The 17,631-nt window shown below is 37.5% G+C and overlaps 7 protein-coding genes and 1 non-coding gene across 9 annotated transcripts in view; 4 read left to right on the top strand and 4 right to left on the bottom strand.

The window, feature by feature from the left end:
* LOC104702957 overlaps positions 1-341 on the top strand; it is a 1,647-nt gene extending 1,306 nt beyond the window's left edge. Inside the window, exon 3 of the mRNA XM_010418891.2 lies at positions 71-341. Within this exon, the coding sequence (XP_010417193.1) occupies positions 71-162 (92 nt within the window). The 3' untranslated portion in view covers positions 163-341. The remainder of the gene's footprint in view (positions 1-70) is intronic.
* Positions 612-5,261, bottom strand: LOC104702959 (auxin-responsive protein SAUR32-like). Its single transcript, XM_010418892.1, has 2 exons — positions 5,129-5,261; positions 612-3,031 (listed from the first exon to the last, which is right to left on the bottom strand). Exon 2 carries the CDS (start codon positions 2,432-2,434, stop codon positions 1,895-1,897), a length of 540 nt encoding a protein of 179 aa, XP_010417194.1. The 5' UTR covers positions 2,435-3,031; positions 5,129-5,261; the 3' UTR covers positions 612-1,894.
* Positions 3,061-5,345, bottom strand: LOC104702960 (auxin-responsive protein SAUR32-like). Its single transcript, XM_010418893.1, has 2 exons — positions 5,277-5,345; positions 3,061-5,175 (listed from the first exon to the last, which is right to left on the bottom strand). The coding sequence occupies exon 2, from the start codon at positions 4,529-4,531 to the stop codon at positions 3,992-3,994; it is 540 nt and encodes a 179-aa protein (XP_010417195.1). The 5' UTR covers positions 4,532-5,175; positions 5,277-5,345; the 3' UTR covers positions 3,061-3,991.
* Positions 5,278-7,448, top strand: LOC104702961 (disease resistance protein LAZ5-like). The gene is made up of 4 exons (XM_010418894.1): positions 5,278-5,848; positions 5,940-6,016; positions 6,406-6,674; positions 7,076-7,448. The coding sequence occupies exons 1-4, from the start codon at positions 5,361-5,363 to the stop codon at positions 7,268-7,270; spliced, it is 1,029 nt and encodes a 342-aa protein (XP_010417196.1). The 5' UTR covers positions 5,278-5,360; the 3' UTR covers positions 7,271-7,448.
* LOC104702955 (mechanosensitive ion channel protein 9-like) lies at positions 8,357-11,448 on the top strand. The gene is made up of 6 exons (XM_010418888.2): positions 8,357-8,616; positions 8,870-10,133; positions 10,218-10,338; positions 10,418-10,711; positions 10,794-10,996; positions 11,084-11,448. Exons 2-6 carry the CDS (start codon positions 8,872-8,874, stop codon positions 11,322-11,324), a joined length of 2,121 nt encoding a protein of 706 aa, XP_010417190.1. The 5' UTR covers positions 8,357-8,616; positions 8,870-8,871; the 3' UTR covers positions 11,325-11,448.
* On the bottom strand, positions 11,601-12,735 carry LOC104702956 (AIG2-like protein A). 2 transcript variants are annotated; one of them, XM_010418890.2, is made up of 5 exons: positions 12,527-12,735; positions 12,386-12,452; positions 12,202-12,294; positions 12,043-12,126; positions 11,601-11,914 (listed from the first exon to the last, which is right to left on the bottom strand). In XM_010418890.2, exons 1-5 carry the CDS (start codon positions 12,724-12,726, stop codon positions 11,828-11,830), a joined length of 531 nt encoding a protein of 176 aa, XP_010417192.1. In that variant the 5' UTR covers positions 12,727-12,735; the 3' UTR covers positions 11,601-11,827. The 2 variants fall into 2 exon arrangements, with proteins under 2 accessions (XP_010417192.1, XP_010417191.1); XM_010418889.2 differs by having other exon boundaries at positions 12,386-12,458; positions 12,527-12,732.
* TRNAR-ACG lies at positions 12,760-12,832 on the bottom strand. Its single transcript has one exon. It is a non-coding gene; the product is annotated as a tRNA-Arg (tRNA).
* LOC104702954 (U-box domain-containing protein 52-like) lies at positions 14,030-17,454 on the top strand. Its single transcript, XM_010418887.1, has 9 exons — positions 14,030-14,338; positions 14,452-14,546; positions 14,628-14,749; positions 14,845-15,053; positions 15,162-15,604; positions 15,677-15,778; positions 15,842-16,270; positions 16,361-17,119; positions 17,204-17,454. Exons 1-9 carry the CDS (start codon positions 14,125-14,127, stop codon positions 17,240-17,242), a joined length of 2,412 nt encoding a protein of 803 aa, XP_010417189.1. The 5' UTR covers positions 14,030-14,124; the 3' UTR covers positions 17,243-17,454.

Raw genomic sequence — 17,631 nt, 5'->3', positions numbered from 1 at the left:
TTTTTTTTTTTTTTTTTTTTTGTTGATTGAAAAATGTATGAGGTGAAGCTATGAAATGGTGAACTTTGAATACAGGTTGGATTTGTGTTGTGTGGAAAGTGTAAAGTGTTCAAGTGTGTCACATTTCCTAATTCAGAAGACGGGGATGAACTTATGTTCTAAAAGCTTCCCTTGTGGTATCTTCAATGTATACCCATTTGAGTTTTCAGGTTCCTTTCTTTTTGCCAATTGTTATATATATATATGTTGTCTTTACTCTGCCAAATATCAAATATAGCCATATGTATAAGCACAGTGTAACCATTAAGCAGACTAGTGAATCTCATTGGCTTCTTTACTGATCTCTCTATGTTCATGTGTGAAAGCTGACTTCCACACCTTTTTTACTTATTGATTTTTGAACTGCAATGTGTCTCATGTGGATAGGTTTATTCTTTCATTGATTAATGCCTTTGTAATAGGATTTGGTTGTCGTTATAACCTCAACACTCATCTTTAAAGCAGAAAACTACTACTACTAGTACACACTCCAACTGTTTTTATGATTCCAAGGCATATTGTTTTGTTCTTGGTAATTTGCTGATGATGGATCTTTGCTGTCTTTACAGAACCTGTAATTCATTATATCCTCGATATCAGGTTCAGGAGATGATTATGACAATGCACATGTATTAGGGGATTTGTTTAGATTAACAGATGGTATTAAATCTCAAGGAACAGAGGTGTCATGTGGCGTTTTCCGTTTTATCGGATCTCTATGTTTTATGTTTTGACTTTGACCCTCATTAATCATATGGCAGAGAACCAACATGTGATTTCATGAACATCTTTCTCTCCCTTTTCTTGAATCATGTTTTGGTTTAAGGGATTGTTAACTTAGTCCTTTTGAGTTTTGATTTGCCGTACTCTTTCCAGAGACGGACGTTATATGCATGTGATCACAATAATGGAGCTACTTAGTTTACATGAGAATATTCCTGTGACTCTGCTATTAGCTTATTATACAAGAGAAGCTTAGGATACCGTACTTTTGCCTTTGAATAGTTTTATAACCACATTCCACTTGGTGATTAAAAGTACAATTCCGTAATTATTGTTATGATTACATTATCCTATTATTTTAAATCTTCTGATTACTTTAACATAATTCTAACTTCCATTCACATGGCTGTTCCGGGAAGAACGCAAACTGCACAAATAGAAACATGAACCATTCTCTCTCTCTCTTAATAGGCACAGCGTTTTGGATTCTTGTGAGTTTGATTTCTGCTTAGAGTTAAAAGACAAAACATAGGTTTAATCAGTGTTACTTGTTCTCCTCTAGTTTCATTAGGTTCTATATACTATTATACTGAGATAAAGATCAACTTCCGTTAGTTTCCAAACTAACAGAATCTTCGGTTGCCATGAATCATCTTGCCGATGTGATATGTTTCTACTGACTTGTATTGCAGACGACTGGATTACAAAGGATTTATAAAAATTTGTGTAAAAGTTCAAATATTATTTTTCCCTGATTCGCTTATACAGTATCTGATTTGTTTTTAGTACCACGATGCTACTGCGTTTGTAATCAGGAATAGATAGTTAGATCAATGGGCTGGTGGGTTTTTCTGAGAAATTCCACCAGAGCAGAGAAAGAAATAAGAGTTACTTAAAGTTTTCATCAGTCTGAGGTAGCCACAACAAAAGTCAGAAACAGAGCAGAGAGGTACTTATAGTAGTTTCAGTGATCTGTTTGTACATTCCATTATTCAGAAATATATCCTCTTATTCGGAAGTTTTGAAGCACACAAATCCATATTCCTAGAGAAAAAAATGGGAATAAGCAGAATGGCTCAAGTCAATACAAGAGGAGGGAAAAAAAAGATGCAGAAGCAAGGAATGAACAAAACTATCTGCACATTGGGATGTTGTGAGGTTGGTGTGAAGGAGTCCTCGGACAATCCGATGGATGCCGGTAACTCGTCTTGTCATCTGCTGCTGCATTGAACTTGCACTCCTGTTTAGCTGCTGTTGTCTTCACCAGGTACCCTTCGTTCTTCTCCTCCATTATCTTCAATATGCTCTCGAAAACAGAAACTTCACACGGAATCCTCAAGAGACCGGCTTGTTGAAACCCAAACTCTTCTTCTGCCTCACGTAAAAGAACATAGAAAGCTTGGTGGCTAAGGTACTCTGTTGGTATTGTGTACCTCTTCTTCTCTAACCCGACCGAGACAGCTAGATACCCTTTCGGCACAGCTGTTACATCTGTAAATGACAGTGTCCTCTTCAGAAACTTGATGCTCTTGCTACCTCCGCCATTGTTATTGTTCTCTTCGGTGGTGTTGCTCTTGGCTGCCTTTGATGCAATCGCTTGTTTTCGCCATTTCTTGAGAATCTGTTGAAGCTTAACGATCTCTCTGATCTTGTTGGACTTCTTGGCTTCCATGGCGGAGATAGAAGACACAAGACAAGAAATGGGTTTGGTACTATGTTTTGTTTATGTGATGGTTTAGCGTTTGTCTCTTTCTATGTGTAGTGATGAGGACGTGATGGATTTTGAGAGTTGGGGATATATAGAGGTGGTGACCCTCTAACTCTGATTTAATTAATTGCAGAATTAGAGGTTAATTGTTTTTCTGTTTAAAGTATTGGGCTAATCATATGCTTTGGGGTTATTTAATGATCTAATTGTAACCAACTTGAACTTGTTAACAAAGAAAATCAAATAGCTATACCTCACCAGCACAGAAGAAATGATCCACAAAAGCTGGTTCAAGCATCTCTCTTAAATCCCTGAGAAACGCATCTATCTAATATTGAGACTCTGATTTCATTGACTCGGTAGAATTCTCATGCAGCAATCGTTTAAATCCCCCTTGTGTGATAGAAGGTCGTCAGGTCAGTTCGTGTTGACTCGATTGTTTTTTTAATAAGAGTCTAGCGGTTGGGCTTGATTAGACGACAAATAAAGCCCACTAATAATCTCCTCACGGCTCAACTGTTATTTCTTTTCCTCCGCAATTAAGGCATTGTACGACCGTACCTATGACTAAGTCTAAGAANTTAGTTTACATGAGAATATTCCTGTGACTCTGCTATTAGCTTATTATACAAGAGAAGCTTAGGATACCGTACTTTTGCCTTTGAATAGTTTTATAACCACATTCCACTTGGTGATTAAAAGTACAATTCCGTAATTATTGTTATGATTACATTATCCTATTATTTTAAATCTTCTGATTACTTTAACATAATTCTAACTTCCATTCACATGGCTGTTCCGGGAAGAACGCAAACTGCACAAATAGAAACATGAACCATTCTCTCTCTCTCTTAATAGGCACAGCGTTTTGGATTCTTGTGAGTTTGATTTCTGCTTAGAGTTAAAAGACAAAACATAGGTTTAATCAGTGTTACTTGTTCTCCTCTAGTTTCATTAGGTTCTATATACTATTATACTGAGATAAAGATCAACTTCCGTTAGTTTCCAAACTAACAGAATCTTCGGTTGCCATGAATCATCTTGCCGATGTGATATGTTTCTACTGACTTGTATTGCAGACGACTGGATTACAAAGGATTTATAAAAATTTGTGTAAAAGTTCAAATATTATTTTTCCCTGATTCGCTTATACAGTATCTGATTTGTTTTTAGTACCACGATGCTACTGCGTTTGTAATCAGGAATAGATAGTTAGATCAATGGGCTGGTGGGTTTTTCTGAGAAATTCCACCAGAGCAGAGAAAGAAATAAGAGTTACTTAAAGTTTTCATCAGTCTGAGGTAGCCACAACAAAAGTCAGAAACAGAGCAGAGAGGTACTTATAGTAGTTTCAGTGATCTGTTTGTACATTCCATTATTCAGAAATATATCCTCTTATTCGGAAGTTTTGAAGCACACAAATCCATATTCCTAGAGAAAAAAATGGGAATAAGCAGAATGGCTCAAGTCAATACAAGAGGAGGGAAAAAAAAAAGATGCAGAAGCAAGGAATGAACAAAACTATCTGCACATTGGGATGTTGTGAGGTTGGTGTGAAGGAGTCCTCGGACAATCCGATGGATGCCGGTAACTCGTCTTATCATCTGCTGCTGCATTGAACTTGCACTCCTGTTTAGCTGCTGTTGTCTTCACCAGGTACCCTTCGTTCTTCTCCTCCATTATCTTCAATATGCTCTCGAAAACAGAAACTTCACACGGAATCCTCAAGAGACCGGCTTGTTGAAACCCAAACTCTTCTTCTGCCTCACGTAAAAGAACATAGAAAGCTTGGTGGCTAAGGTACTCTGTTGGTATTGTGTACCTCTTCTTCTCTAACCCGACCGATACAGCTAGATACCCTTTCGGCACAGCTGTTACATCTGTAAATGACAGTGTCCTCTTCAGAAACTTGATGCTCTTGCTACCTCCGCCATTGTTATTGTTCTCTTCGGTGGTGTTGCTCTTGGCTGCCTTTGATGCAATCGCTTGTTTTCGCCATTTCTTGAGAATCTGTTGAAGCTTAACGATCTCTCTGATCTTGTTGGACTTCTTGGCTTCCATGGCGGAGATAGAAGACACAAGACAAGAAATGGGTTTGGTACTATGTTTTGTTTATGTGATGGTTTAGCGTTTGTCTCTTTCTATGTGTAGTGATGAGGACGTGATGGATTTTGAGAGTTGGGGATATATAGAGGTGGTGACCCTCTAACTCTGATTTAATTAATTGCAGAATTAGAGGTTAATTGTTTTTCTGTTTAAAGTATTGGGCTAATCATATGCTTTGGGGTTATTTAATGATCTAATTGTAACCAACTTGAACTTGTTAACAAAGAAAATCAAATAGCTATACCTCACCAGCACAGAAGAAATGATCCACAAAAGCTGGTTCAAGCATCTCTCTTAAATCCCTGAGAAACGCATCTATCTAATATTGAGACTCTGATTTCATTGACTCGGTAGAATTCTCATGCAGCAATCGTTTAAATCCCCCTTGTGTGATAGAAGGTCGTCAGGTCAGTTCGTGTTGACTCGATTGTTTTTTTAATAAGAGTCTAGCGGTTGGGCTTGATTAGACGACAAATAAAGCCCACTAATAATCTCCTCACGGCTCAACTGTTATTTCTTTTCCTCCGCAATTAAGGCATTGTACGACCGTACCTATGACTAAGTCTAAGAATTGAACTCCGATCCATACAAATTGTCAACTGTACAGGGCATGGACATTTAATTATCTTAGCTAGTTAAGATTATATAAAGATGAAAATGATAAGCAAGTCTAGCCTCACCATAGTTGAATAGATCTTACCATGATTAGTTGGTGACTATTGGTGGGTAGTAAGCATTTGGTATAAGCTGACCGATAGTTAACGTTGACCGATAAAAATCTCCGATGGCGACCATCACCACCCCCGCTGCTTCCACGGAAAAACTACTCTCTGAATGGCTGCCTCAAGTGTTCATCAGTTTCCGGGGGGCTGATCTTCGCCTTGGCTTCATAGGCTTTCTGAAGAAGGCCTTGAGGGAGAATAATATAAAGTACTATATCGACGAGGAAGAGCCCAGGGGGGCACGTCTTGAGATCCTTTTCGACAGGATCAAGGAGTCGCAAATCGCACTTGTGTTCTTCTCGATTCAGTACGCAGAGTCAGAGTGGTGCTTGGACGAACTGTTGGAAATTATGAAGAACATGGAGAAAGGAAAGCTCAGAGTTATACCCGTTTTCTTCAAAGTGAAGCCAGAGGACGTGAAAGGGCAAAAGAAAGAGTTCGGTGTTGCGTTATACGGAGAAGGTCGACGTCGGAGACCAAGAATGCCTCAATGGGAAGACGCTTTAGAGTCTGTTCCAACAAGGATGGGGTTGGTATTCGCTGGACCAAGGTCAAGAAATCTCTCACTCAGAGCTCATTTTTTGTTTCACCATCTCATTAGTATTTCCTAATTCAATAGTTCTTTCTTATTCGTATTTTAGTTCGGAAGCCAATTTCCTCGCGGAGCTCATCCAGAGAGTAAAGGAAGTGGGAGCCATAATTTTATCCGAAAGGAGAGGTCTCTTCCTGTGTACCTAACAGAAAAACTTACATGTACAAAATTGTCTTACCGCTTAGGAGCTACGACCTGAGCAATTGGTTTTTTCTTTTGTTGCATGTTGGTGTTTAGTTTGCTACTGGTTTTAGAATCGAGTAAATATCATCATGCATATTCGATTGTTCTCAAGTTTATCTTCATGATTTCTCCGTTCTTGATCATTCTTTTAACATGTTGCTGCTATGAAACTTGGAATTATAAGACCTTTTGAGTTAAAATTAATCAAAAACACTCTTTGATACATTATAAGCTAAAAAAAATTGTTTATCTTTTCCTTGTATGTGCTTTACTTGTTTCCTTCTCTAGCAAAAGGAGGATAACTTTTTAATAATCTTTCCCTTTTTAATCAGTGACTGCTTCCAGTTTTTGGAATGCTGCTCTGGGAAGTATTGCACAGAGTACTAAGGTCCTTGCAAAAGGAAGATATAAGAAGCTATTCCGAGACACCTTTGAGACAGTTCCCGAAGAACAACTGCTAAATTATTTTGCGTGTCACTTATCAACATCAGTTGGCCCAGTTATGGGAGTTCTAAATATATCTAGTGCCAAACTTGCTTACTGTAGTGACAAACCTATCTCGTATGAAAATGATGGTCAAACCCAATGGAGCTATTACAAGGTAAATCTCATACATCTTGCAAATATAACCATTTTGTAATTTGTAGACACCATATCATATTACCTAACTATTAGAAATATGTTGCATGGTTATCTAGTCGATGCTTAAGACAATGTCTCGTTATGATTTATTAGTAGCATCAACTAAGAGTAAATTAATAATTTAGTGATTTATTTAGATTGAAAACAATCTTGACTTGTTAGTTGTTACCCATCATAAATCCATGGGCTTTTTGTGAGAGTAAATAATATGATAGGCTTTCATATTTGCTCTCCTCAAAACCATCCAATACAGCATAATTTGAAGTGTTTACACATTGCATGATTGCAATAAGCTTGCTACATTTATCACTAATGAACACTTTGTCTCTTCTTCTTCTTCTTCTTTGTCAACATAAACAGGTAGTTATCCTATTACATGAACTTAAAGAAGTGAATCCAGCAACAAGCACGATCACTCCTGTAGAGAAGTACATACAAGTAATCTCGGTAGACAATCAGGAGTTCTGGTTCATGGAGTTTTTAAACTACGAAGGCGCCCTCACATCTCTGCAAGATTTTTTGCAAGCCGGTGCTTTACGATCGCCGGTAGTGTGATACACACTTGATGACTGATAACCATAAAAGCTTGTTGATCTGCTACACCATTTCTTGCTTAGTCATTTCAGAAGACTCATATATTAACATTATTTTAACTTTACAAATTTAATGTTTACCCTTTGATATTATTTATTTGAGAACACCTTAATTGCAATTCATTTTTGGCCTCTGTCTAGCTTACCATCTTCTTGCAATATGTGTTTTAATCAGTATCAACAAATGTGAATTAAAAAATCCTTGTTGGATGCAGAGAATCACATGCGTTGTTGATCCTTATATTTTTTTTTACTGTTCTTCTTGTAGTAAAACTTTGCAAGACAAAGCTGATTGTTGATGTCATTCATTGTCCAAGCTGATTAGTCTTTGCAAGACTAAACTTTTGAAAGTTTTGGGTTGCAACGTGAAACTCTTTTTTTTTTTTTTAAACGTCAACCCAAACGTTCTCTTTTCCATGAACTTAGTACGCTAAATCCATTGATTCTTCGAATCTTTGAAACTCAATGCACCTGATTCAATGGTGAATTCTCAAATATGACTTCTCTTGGATAGTGTTATAATTATATTCATTTGACGTATGTTCAAAGATTACATATCACTATTTTTGTGTTGTCCAACTCAAAAATAATATAATTTGAGGTCTGTTCTTAGAACTTCTTTTTCTGATTTTTCGAATCAAGTTATTCCTCGAGTTAGTAATGTCCATGCGAAAAGTGCTCAGAGTACAGGGTGATATTTTCTCCCATGTATGCTCTCAGGTTCCGGAGTGCATGGTTGCCACATGAACCGGCCTTTTCTAACAAATTTCCAATTGACGGATGTTTTGGATGTAAAAATAAATAAACAAATAACATCACCATTGATTCTTTTTTTTTTCTTTTAAATTTTAATGCATAAATTTGAGACCTCTTATTTAAAAGCACAGATAATACATTATTTAATGGGAAAGGCCTATTTGTTTCTATTACTTTGGAATTCTTTGGTTTCTAAAATGCACTTAAATTGGAGTTGTACAAGACTAAAGTTTTAAGATCATTCCTTGCTTGGTTTCGTGTACCATCTTCGGCTCATTCACCTTTTTCTTTTTCCTTTTTCTTCCTTTACAATTTCTGAAATTTGTTATTTTATGTCCACAACAAAAGGATATAAAGTTCCATGCCTGCCCTGTTTTGTCATCGTGGCTTTATAATTTGGATGCATATCTATCTATCGACTCTTCCTTTTAAACTGTTCGTGTTTGTTCTTTTGGTAGTCATCGACTAAATCACTTGTAGCATCTGCATTTTTTTGCTCCCCTGGCTAAAGTGTTGCGTTTGTTGCCCTTTTATAGTTGATATCCCTTATTAGTAAGTTCTATCTAACTCTCGGCACTGTTGGTTTTCTATCTATGTGAAAGTAGTAGGCATATATGTTTCGGGACAGTTTTGATAAATATTTTGAGTAGTTAAATACTCATTTTAAGTAAGAACGAATGATGTATCTTGATTCTTAGCATATCTCTGTTATAGCTTTGTATTTGGTTTAGGTTTGTTTAAGGTTTTAGCCAGACTTTTTTTTTCCAAAAAGCTAGACGAACTTATTGGTTGGAGGTGACTTTAGGGATGGCAGAGAGGAGAAGTAGCAACGGAGAAGAAGTTGTTATCAATGTTTCAGAGAAAGAGGATGCATCAGCATCTCCTTCTTCCAAGATAGCTGCTACAACAGATTCAGATACAAGGACTAGGAAACCAAAGCCGTTAAGCATTTCTAACAATGAAGGTCTAGCTCCAAGGAGATCTCTTTCGAGGTCAACTTACTCCAAGCCTAATTCAAGGTTTGGGAAACAAGAGTCTTTTCAATTCGATAAGACTATACTAGAGGAAAATGGTGGAACCCCTAGGGAACATTCATTCTCAAGGACTTTCAGCAAGAATAATAGTGTGGACGCAGCAGAACTGAGTAAAGTTGATGAGGAGGAAGTCGATGAAAACGATGAAATCTACGAAAAGGTTATGCTATACCGAGTGAAGCGTAGTGGAATGAAACCTCTGGCTCTGCTTGATCTGGCAGTGTTCGTGGCCATATTATGCACTTTGGTTGTTAGTTTAACCGTTGATAAGGTGAACAAGCATTGCATTTTGGGTTTACAAGTCTGGAAATGGTGTGTATTTGTGATGGTGACGCTGAGTGGCATGTTCGTGACGAATTGGTTAATGCATTTAGCGGTGTTCATTATAGAAAGGAACTACCTCTTACGGAAAAAAGTGTTGTACTTTGTGCATGGTCTGAAGAAGAACGTTCAAGTCTTCATTTGGTTCAGCCTGATTCTGGTTGCTTGGGTTATTTTGTTTGAAGAAGACCATAAACACTCTCGTAAGACCAAGAAGTTTCTCGACCTTATTAATTGGACTATTGTTTCCCTTCTCATTGGATCAATTCTTTTCTTGTTGAAGACGTTAGCCTTGAAAGTGCTTGCTTCAAAGTTCAACGTCAGAAACTTCTTTGAGAGAATTCAAGAGTCAATCTTTCACCAGTACGTTCTCCAGAGCCTCTCGGGACCTCCACTTATAGAAGAGGCGGAGAGAGTTGGGCGCGAGCCAAGCACGGGACACCTTAGCTTCACGAGCACCGAGGATGGAACGGTGAGAGAGAAGAAAGTGCTTGATATAGGAAAAGTTCACAGGATGAAACAAGAGAAGGTCTCTGCTTTGACAATGCGAGTTTTGATTGAAGCCGTGGGATCTTCGGGTCTCTCAACGATATCTAACACTTTAGATGAGTGTAACAATAAGAGAAAGAAAACTGATAAAGAAATAACTAATGAGATGGAGGCTGTGGCTGCTTCTTATGATATTTTCAACAATGTTGCTCGGCCGAACCACAAGTGAGTACTCATCACAAAATACTCTTGCTTTATTCTAGTTTGCATCTTAATCCGATATACAAACCTGATGTTGGTTCTTTTCAGTTACATAGAGGAAGAGGACATGTTGAGGTTCATGATAAAAGAAGAGGTAGAGCTTGTACTTCCTTTGATTGAAGGTGCCGAGACCGGGAAAATCACACGCAAAGCTTTTACAGAATGGGTGGTAAGCATTTGTGTCCATGCCTTATTTTTTTGGAGAAGATAAATGTGTAAGCAGTTGTTGCCGTTTTTTTTTTGGACAGATTAAAGTTTACACTAGTCGGAAAGCTCTAGGACATTCATTGGACGACACAAAAACAGCGGTTAAGCAGGTCGACAAACTTATAATTGGAATCTTGACCGTTGCCACATTCATCATTTGGTTGATACTTCTTGATATAGCAACAACGAAGTTTTTGGTGGTCTTCTCCACACAATTCGTTGGTCTTGCTTTCATGATAGGAAGTACTTGCAAGAATATCTTTGAATCCTTTGTGTTTGTGTTTGTGATGCACCCTTATGATGTCGGTGACCGTTGCGTTGTTGAAGGTGTTATGGTAAGTAACTTTGACGTTTTCCTTTGCTCACTATTAACTACTCATTTAAAACAAAACATCCATTGCTTTTCTTTTTGTAAAGTTGCTGGTTGAAGAGATACATCTTTTAACAACCGTGTTCCTCAAGATTGACAACGAGAAAGTGTTCTATCCAAATGCGGTTTTAATATCGAAACCAATAAGTAATTTCTACAGAAGTCCAGATATGGGAGACTATGTAGAGTTATCCATCGCATTCTCAACACCAGCCGCGAAAATCGCCACTCTCAAGGAAAAAATCACAGAGTAAGTATCAGGCAAAACAAAAACCCATCTAGTAATCACCCACTCACTCACTCACTCACTGTGTATTCATTTTTTTTTCTTGGTCAGATACTTGGTACAGAACCCACATTATTGGTATCCAGAAGCCATGTTGATGGTGAGAGCGATTGAGAATGTGAACAAACTGAAAATGAATCTGCTCTTCCAGCACACGATGAACTTCCAAAAGTTTGCAGTGAAGAGTCTCAGGAGAACCGAGCTGATCATCGCGGTCAAGCAAATACTCGAGGCTCTTGAGATCGATTACTCCCTCCTTCCTCAAGATGTTCATCTCACCGGGCATAAGTGATCGTTTCCTTCTTCCTTTCTGCATTTTATTTAACTACTACCTTTGTTACCTTCATTTGCTTCGGTTTAATAATCTATCTTTCTATCTACAGCAACCTTTTACCTAGTTACTAATAAATGTTAATGCTATATACAACACATTTGTTGTCCATTTTTTTGCTTTTCAACATCTTGATTTTGTTCTTCCCAAATCCATAACTAGTACTGTGGCAAATTCAAAAAAATCGACTCAAACAAAGCAATTGAGCTTTCGTAAATGATAAATGCAAACGAGGAGGAATCAAAACATGTATATATGTGTACTTAATAATAATAACATGCAGCACAAGAATCTGCAGCTGTTTTTCTTATTCCTTGTTTAGTTGAAGTAATACCAGAACCCCCCGCCCCAAGTTCTAATAATGAAGAACCTAACCCTTCCTAGAGGATTCTTCAGAACACCAACAATATAGTGACCCAATCTAGTGTCTAGCAAACTTATCTTGAATGTGGTGGCCAAGCCAGTCATGCCTCAGATTCAGGTAAATTCAACTCATGAGCAAAATCTTTAGTCATCTTCAAGAAACCTTCCATGCGAAGTTGCTTCCATTCCTTTCCATATACATAAATACATACACCAATTCAAACAAGCCATGATCCAGAGAGAGACACACACATAAAAAGACTTAATCTGAGTGAACAAGTAAAGATATATATATATATATATATATAAGCTTCACCTCGAAATCCCAAGTACCGTAGAGGTCAGGATCATCTTTATTAGCCCATATGTAAGTTTTTGTTTGCAGTTTCTCAGAACTATCCTGTAGATTGAAAAGAAGAACTTCAACATTGACATCTACAGAAATGGAATGAAGAATGATTTGAACATGACTCACAGTTAACAAAACTTGAACGTTCTGTCTTTCATACTCAGTATCCTCAAACTCATCTAAAACATAAAGTTCATGATCTGTGATTCCAAATAACACCTACACAGTACACACGCACAAAATCAAAAATTTCCCAAATCTCTTAGATTTTGAAATCCCTAAGAGTCATGAATCAGATTCGGATACTGACCCTGCCAGAGACTGTATCGGCTTTAGCTGGTTGAATCGCCGGATAAACACGTCCTTTGATGCTGAATCTATGACTACAAAAAATCTCAAATTTTTCGATTTCAACAACTCGAATCGATCAGAGAGAGAGAGGGAATCGTACAAATCAGGAAGGATTGCGGACGATGTTTGAGGGATACGGTTGAGGAGGAGACGAACAACGTCGTCGGCCATGAGACTACCGTAGACGAAGACACTGTGCATTGCCACTGTAGTAGTACCACTCATCTTCTTCCTCCTCCTCTCTTCAATTGTGCGATCCCTTTCGATATGAAATCGTCTTAAGTTTCGTCGAATTCGCATTTCAAAAAAAACTTAAGATTGCAAAAAAAGATTCGACTCTGCTGGGGATCGAACCCAGAATCTCTGGTTTCGTAGACCAGCGCCTTATCCATTGGGCCACAGAGTCTTTCATGTCTACTATGTCATTATTAAAATGTAATTCCCGAATAGATCAATGGTTCAGACAACAAAATTAATAGATTGTTCCCAACGAACCGGCCCGGTGTGATTGGTTTTGGGACTAATCTATTCGCATAGAAATACTATCACTGGAACTGGAGTATCTCTACAAAATTATAAATAACAACCATATATATGTTCATCAATTATGAAACACTTTACACTCATAATAACTCTTCTTTTTGTATTTCTTGAAACAGTACTCCTGGTTAACTCTCCATTAATCATGAATGTCCTAAGAATTTTTAGTATGTGTTTAATACAAGGGCCTCAATATTTCTCAAAACGATGTCAATTACTCGAACCTACTACCTACACAACACAATCTCATACAAATTAAATTATTAAATACATTTTTTCTTCAGAAATACCCTAAAATAGCTCTTTAACAAGTTTTACGGACAATTATAGCATATAAATTTCCAAAAATAATATTATTTAACACATAAAATATTTAAAATTAATTTTTAGAATTTTTTGTTTTTTAGGTTTGAGTTTTCAATTTCACATTTAGGATATAGTTTTGAGGGATAGAGTTTGGTATTTTGAATTTAAGATTTAATTTTAAATGATTAATTAATGCTATTTTTGGAATTTTAGAGATGTTGTGCTAAGTTTGGAACAAAAAACTTATTTTGGTGCTATTTTTGAGAATTTCCTTTTTTTTTTTTTTTGAAAGGTTTTCATTTTCTTGTTTTCTTGACTCTTTATTTAATATTTTCAAAAAGATGTTTGTGCGTATACAAAATAATATTTCTTATGGTAAATGACCTTGGCCAAGAAACTCCCAACGTCTCTCTTCAACCTCTAACCGTCTTTTTTCTTGTCTTAGTAAGGAAATGTATTGATCATAGTTAACACAATGAGAACTTTACTAGTTGATCAAATATTTAACCATTCTAATTTTAGTAAGTAGAGAGTCGAAGTCAATATTAACAATGGTCGAAATTTTCAGTTTATAGGAAAAGAGAAGTCTAAGAGGTCAAAGGAAAGAAAGGCGTAGAAGAAGGAGAAACGTTCTTAGAGAGAGAGAGAGAAACAAAACATAATGTATTTTTATAGAAACTACTCTTCTTTCTCTTCATCCTCTTATTTCGCTTCCTAAAAAAATTACAAAATGAAAAATAGAGAAACTATCCTTAAACCTCGAACACACATTTCTCTCTCTTTCGATTTCCTCCTCTCAAGTTTCTTTATTGGGCAGAATCTTGAATCCTAAAGGAGAGAGAGATCACAAAGATGTGGTTGGCAAAGAACAATAACGTGGGAGTCAAGGAAGGAGGATCGAATGGGGTTGTAGCTGTTGCAATAGACAAAGACAAAAGTAGCCAACACGCTCTTAAATGGGCGGTTGATCATTTGTTGCAACGAGGCCAATCTGTAATTCTCGTCCATGTCAAGCTCCGACCTTCTCCATTGACAAATAGCCCTTCTCTTCATGCTTCCTCTGCAAGTAAATAAACTATATCTTCTTCTGCTTCATCGTTTTCTATCTTTTCTATGTTCAAAAAACATTTCTCGGTTGTTGATAGTTTGTTATTTTTTTTTTTGTATTTTTTTTTTCAGAGCTGAGCCAAGAATCTTCATTAGTGTGCAGAGATCCAGAAGGCCTTTCTAAAGAGTTGTTCCTTCCTTTTCGTTGCTTCTGCACGCGCAAAGATGTGAGTTTATTGGTTTAGATTCATCGTTTGTTTTTTTTTCTGCTTCCATCCTTATGGTGTTGTGCAATGAAAATTGTCCAGATTCAATGCCAAGATGTGTTGCTTGAGGAGACAGATGTAGCCAAAGCATTGGTAGAATATGCAAACCAAGCCGCCATTGAGGTTTTAGTAGTTGGTTCATCAAACAAAGGTGGCTTTCTTAGGTAGAAAATAATAACAACCTCTTCCTTAAGCTTTTTTCATCCCTAGCTGAGATCTTGATTTCTCCTATTGATGGTGGATAACTTAAATTTCGCAGATTCAATAAGCCTACAGATATTCCAGGCACCATAACAAAAAGTGCACCTGACTTCTGCACGGTTTATGTAATATCCAAAGGAAAGATTCAAACAATGAGATCAGCTTCTCGTTCTGCACCCATAAGTGCTCCTTTACGCAATCCAGTTCAACCACCTAGCTTAAAGCCACCTCAACCTATGCCTTCTACTTCCGCTAACAATATGCGAGGTTGTCGAAACACACAAAAAAAATTCTCCTTCTTCTTCTTCCACTTCTTTCATTTGTCGATTTCACCTTAAACTTGTTTTTTTTTGTTTTCATCTTTCTCTTATGAAGCTGAGAGACGGTCTTTCGAGTCTCAACAACGCAGGTCTATTGAAGATCAACAACAACGTCGGTCCATAGAGGATCATCAACGTAGGTCCATGGAGGATCATCATCAACGTAGGTCCATGGAGGATCAATCAGAATCCTTCAGGTCTCCTTTTACAAGAAGAGGCAATGGGAGATCATACGGAGATCTATCAGTTCCGGAATCAGACATATCATTTGTTAGTTCAGGAAGACCAAGCATTGACCGTATCTTCCCTTCTCTGTATGACAATAATGATCCAAACCGAACTCCTCCTAGGTTGTCTAATTTTTCAGACATGGACTATGGTTCTAACTTTGATCAGTCCTCCAACTATGGAAGGAGATCAATGGATATGAACTCACCTACTGATATGTCATCAGGCTCGTTCGAGAGCGAAAGATTTTCATCCGCCTCTCAAACTATAGTAAGACAACTATATAATAATCTTCCCCATGTCCGGTCTAAAACTAGAGGTACTGACAATTCCATAATGCAGGATGACGTAGAAGCTGAGATGAGGAGGCTTAAACTGGAGTTAAAGCAGACAATGGAAATGTACAGTACTGCTTGCAAAGAAGCACTCACAGCAAAACAAAAGGTATATATAGTTTATGCCAAGATAAGTTTTATGGTTATCTGAAAATGTTTTGGGGGAATGCAGGCCACTGAGCTTCAGCGTTGGAAGTTAGAAGAAGAGAGGAAACTAGAAGAGGCAAGACATGCAGAGGAAGCAGCGTTGGCCATTGCAGAGAAAGAGAAAGCAAAGTCGAAAGCAGCTATGGAGGCAGCTGAAGCAGCTCAAAGGATTGCTGAATTAGAGTCTAAGAAGAGAGTTAATGCGGAAATGAAAGCTCTCAAGGAGTCTGAAGAGAAAACAAAGGCCCTTACCGCTTTAGCAAACTCGGATGTCAGGTATAGGAAGTATTCCATTGAAGAGATTGAGAGCGCAACAGAGTTTTTTGCTGAGAAATACAAGATTGGAGAAGGTGGTTATGGACCTGTCTACAAATGTTATCTTGATCACACACCAGTTGCTGTTAAAGTTCTTCGTCCGGATGCAGCTCAAGGAAGATCACAATTTCAACAAGAGGTGAGGAGTACTTCTTGTAATAAAACATATACATCACTTTCTCCTTATTCCTTCTTTTTTCTTTCTCATTCGATCAAATTTGAAACACAGGTTGAGGTGTTGAGCTGCATTAGGCATCCTAACATGGTTCTACTTCTCGGAGCTTGCCCTGAATGCGGATGTTTAGTATATGAGTTCATGGCAAACGGGAGCTTAGAAGACCGTCTTTTCAGATTAGGAAACAGCCCTCCTCTTTCATGGCAGATGAGGTATAGAATTGCTGCAGAGATCGGAACTGGACTGTTGTTCTTGCACCAGGCTAAACCAGAGCCTTTAGTTCACCGTGATCTCAAACCAGGAAACATCTTACTAGACCGTAACTTTGTCTGTAAGATATCTGATGTTGGTTTAGCTAGGTTAGTCCCTCCATCAGTTGCAGACACGGTAACGCAATACCGCATGACTTCAACTGCTGGCACATTCTGTTACATCGACCCGGAGTACCAACAAACAGGAATGTTGGGTGTAAAATCTGATATTTACTCGCTCGGCATTATGTTTTTACAGTTGATAACAGCAAAACCACCTATGGGTCTAACTCATTATGTTGAGAGAGCACTAGAGAAAGGAACGTTGGCTGATTTACTCGATCCAGCTGTCCCTGATTGGCCAATGGAAGACACTGCAAAGTTTGCTAAGTTAGCTCTTAAATGTTCTGAGCTAAGGAGAAAAGACAGACCTGATCTTGCTAAAGTTATATTGCCTGAGCTAAACAGATTAAGAACACTTGCTGATGAATCAACACATTCTGTACTAGTCAGCAATAGCTCCGGACCATCTCCAACCGGTAGCCAAAGTTCTTTGAAATTGGTGAGAATCAATAATAACTAAAACCATAACCTGAATCTATTACTATACTTAGCTTATGATTTCTACTTCACAACACATTTGCAGGAACATGTGAGTGGTGCTTCTATCTCTGTGCCTCAGTAAGTTTTCAAATTGATCTACACACAAGGAGAGGCAATTATAGGATTCATATATGAATTATGTAGACAACAACCTTGAATCCTCAACTTGCATGCTTGTAGTATAAGAAGATGCAAAATAGTGTCTTTTTCTTGTGAATAGAGTGTTAAGATTGTACAAAGCTCTTGCTTGTAATGTAATTTAATAATTAGTTCAGTATGGAGGAACTGAAAATTTTAACCTTCCCTGTATTTAGTCTTTTATTATACGTTACTAAGGTTAAGAACTCATGTTAAAAGATAATGGAGGTATATATCAGGTATGGCAACAAACTTGACAAATACCATAATAAACTTACGCATAACCATCACTTCACTAAAGCAAAGTGTAGTGATTTTAGAATTGTGTAATGT

This window comes from Camelina sativa, chromosome 7 (assembly GCF_000633955.1).
Source record: "Camelina sativa cultivar DH55 chromosome 7, Cs, whole genome shotgun sequence".
Lineage (NCBI taxonomy): Eukaryota > Viridiplantae > Streptophyta > Magnoliopsida > Brassicales > Brassicaceae > Camelina > Camelina sativa.
The sequence above is the reverse complement of the archived record's forward strand: the minus strand, read 5'-3'. Positions and strand labels throughout refer to the sequence as shown.

Bases quoted from the DNA above. Each gene is read 5' to 3' on its own strand.
- LOC104702959 (XM_010418892.1), bottom strand. From the start codon at position 2,434: ATGGAAGCCAAGAAGTCCAACAAGATCAGAGAGATCGTTAAGCTTCAA.
- LOC104702960 (XM_010418893.1), bottom strand. From the start codon at position 4,531: ATGGAAGCCAAGAAGTCCAACAAGATCAGAGAGATCGTTAAGCTTCAA.
- LOC104702961 (XM_010418894.1), top strand. From the start codon at position 5,361: ATGGCGACCATCACCACCCCCGCTGCTTCCACGGAAAAACTACTCTCT. The intron at 5,849-5,939 runs GTCAAGAAATCT...TTCGTATTTTAG, and splicing joins TTGGTATTCGCTGGACCAAG to TTCGGAAGCCAATTTCCTCG. The intron at 6,675-7,075 runs GTAAATCTCATA...CAACATAAACAG, and splicing joins CCCAATGGAGCTATTACAAG to GTAGTTATCCTATTACATGA.
- LOC104702955 (XM_010418888.2), top strand. From the start codon at position 8,872: ATGGCAGAGAGGAGAAGTAGCAACGGAGAAGAAGTTGTTATCAATGTT. The intron at 10,134-10,217 runs GTGAGTACTCAT...GGTTCTTTTCAG, and splicing joins GTTGCTCGGCCGAACCACAA to TTACATAGAGGAAGAGGACA. The intron at 10,712-10,793 runs GTAAGTAACTTT...CTTTTTGTAAAG, and splicing joins GCGTTGTTGAAGGTGTTATG to TTGCTGGTTGAAGAGATACA.
- LOC104702956 (XM_010418889.2), bottom strand. From the start codon at position 12,726: ATGCGAATTCGACGAAACTTAAGACGATTTCATATCGAAAGGGATCGC. The intron at 12,459-12,526 runs GTACGATTCCCT...GATTTTTTGTAG, and splicing joins TCCGCAATCCTTCCTGATTT to TCATAGATTCAGCATCAAAG. The intron at 12,295-12,385 runs GTCAGTATCCGA...TGTACTGTGTAG, and splicing joins CCGATACAGTCTCTGGCAGG to GTGTTATTTGGAATCACAGA.
- LOC104702954 (XM_010418887.1), top strand. From the start codon at position 14,125: ATGTGGTTGGCAAAGAACAATAACGTGGGAGTCAAGGAAGGAGGATCG. The intron at 14,750-14,844 runs GTAGAAAATAAT...TAAATTTCGCAG, and splicing joins AACAAAGGTGGCTTTCTTAG to ATTCAATAAGCCTACAGATA. The intron at 15,054-15,161 runs GTTGTCGAAACA...TCTCTTATGAAG, and splicing joins TTCCGCTAACAATATGCGAG to CTGAGAGACGGTCTTTCGAG.